Below are 1,959 nucleotides of genomic sequence, written 5' to 3'. Positions count from 1 at the left end.
AAAAGTAAAATATATAGAGAAAATATAATAAATTCATTTACTAAGGGTAGGAAATTCCAGAATGAAAGGGTATAATTTGAACCAAGATCTCTTTACACAGTCCTCAGTACAAAATTACAGTTTCTTAAAATTAATTAATTTTAGAATCTAGTTAAAACTGGACTAGGAAAATTCATATTTTCTTTATATTTAAATATTAGGATGTTTCTTATCATTCTTTGACTGCTCCTTTCATTTAAATATGAACAAAAAAATCTGCTGTAATATTTTAAAAGGTAGGAAAAATAGAAACCTTATTGTTTCATTTCATTCTCAATTATGTTTTTGAAATTCTATTCCTTTTATCAACTGTTAATTTATTACAAGCTTCATTGATAAATATTATAAATTTAATCTATTCTTTAACCTTTTCTAAATAACCATGAAAAATGAAATAATTCATGTTGCATAATTTCCTTGTTAAGTTAAGAATAAATCCTCTTATGCAATGACCAGTTTAACCACTTTTAATTTTTTTGAATTCGCATTGTTACATTATTTTTATTTTATTTTATATTTTTAATAGGGTAACCTTCTGGGAACAGTTTTTATATGATTTATTAATTTAATTTAATTAATTAATTCCTAAAACTTAAGTTAAAAACATATTTTATCCCTTATGTTTTATGATAGTTTAAAATACAAAACCATCAAAGTTTCAATTTTTTATTTATTTTTTAGATTTAATTGATCAAGTTCTGGAAGAAGATGATCATGATAGAGATGGTTACCTAAGTTACACAGAATATGTTGTTGGAAGACAGCGAGGATAGTCCATTTAACTATATGCAATGGAAATCAATATTCTGTATGATGGTATCTGGTTTTTCAATTCAACGGACTGACAACATTTTTTTAAAAATAATTTATTTCATTAAGATAGTATAAGTAATAAAACTTGTTTGTGAGATCAAATTAGCTTGAAATTTTTGCAGCATCTAATCTTACAACCCTATTTAATGACTTCAGTGTACATTATGTCCTTCTGATTTTTTTAATTTTATGGACTCTTTACTTTTCTGGTTCAACTATTATCCAGCTCCTTTCATTCTTAAAGACTGATGTAGGAATAACTATCAGAGTAAACAGCTCTACTCATGAGTGTTTTCGGCTTATGCATTCTTTCATAGATTGCAATAGCTTGGATCTCGAATAGAAGCATAGGGATCTCCTGGGGGTCCTGTTTTGTACTTTAGCATAACGTCATTCAGAGATCTTCAGAACGAGTGTGAATATTCATTTACTTATGCATAGCTGCATCTTAGATTTTTTTTTAATATCTGTTTGTTTTATTTTCTTGTAAATATAATATGAATACAAGTTACTTATTTTTCAGCTGATTGTAATAATTATAAATAAATAGCTTATCAAACTAAAAATTAAAGTTTTATTTTTACCCAATAATTTTGCTTCTATAAACATATACATTTATTTTATTGTCACTATTTAGCAGATTAGTATTAGAAACTTGATTATTTGAGGACTAGGTTTAATTATGTTACATTATTAAACATAATAAAACAAAGGATAAATGTGAATTAAAATAATTGAAAGTAAAGCAAGGGATATTTGTGATAAATGATACATATTTATCACGTTATTTAAATATACAAAGTATAAGAGTACCTAGACTCACAAACTGGAAGCTATATGAGGAATTATTAACCTCAGAACTAGGGATTGAAACGTACCCAATAGAAACAATTGAATCTCTAGAAAGGGCAGCAACTGAAGTACATAATGCAATCCATAGTTCCTATGAGGAAAGCTGCCCCATAAAGAAAAGAGACAAAAAGGGATGTACCATGGTGAAATAAAACACTAGAAAATCTTAGGAGAAGAGCGAGAAAACTCTTCAATAGAGCAAAAGGGCAAGGCAGATGGGAGGAGTATAGACAAGCCCTAACAGAATATAATAAA

General features: G+C 27.1%; 1 protein-coding gene across 1 annotated transcript in view; it reads left to right on the top strand.

Annotated features, from left to right (window-relative positions):
• The window catches only part of LOC106677731 (multiple coagulation factor deficiency protein 2 homolog), a 28,389-nt gene extending 26,979 nt beyond the window's left edge, over positions 1–1,410 (top strand). Inside the window, exon 5 of the mRNA XM_014415821.2 lies at positions 721–1,410. Within this exon, the coding sequence (XP_014271307.1) occupies positions 721–812 (92 nt within the window). The 3' untranslated portion in view covers positions 813–1,410. The remainder of the gene's footprint in view (positions 1–720) is intronic.
• Positions 1,411–1,959: the final 549 nt, after the last annotated feature.

This window comes from Halyomorpha halys, unplaced genomic scaffold (assembly GCF_000696795.3).
Source record: "Halyomorpha halys isolate HHAL.00 unplaced genomic scaffold, Hhal_1.1 Scaffold107.1, whole genome shotgun sequence".
Classification (NCBI taxonomy): domain Eukaryota; kingdom Metazoa; phylum Arthropoda; class Insecta; order Hemiptera; family Pentatomidae; genus Halyomorpha; species Halyomorpha halys.
This window is presented reverse-complemented; position numbering and strand designations above follow the sequence as displayed.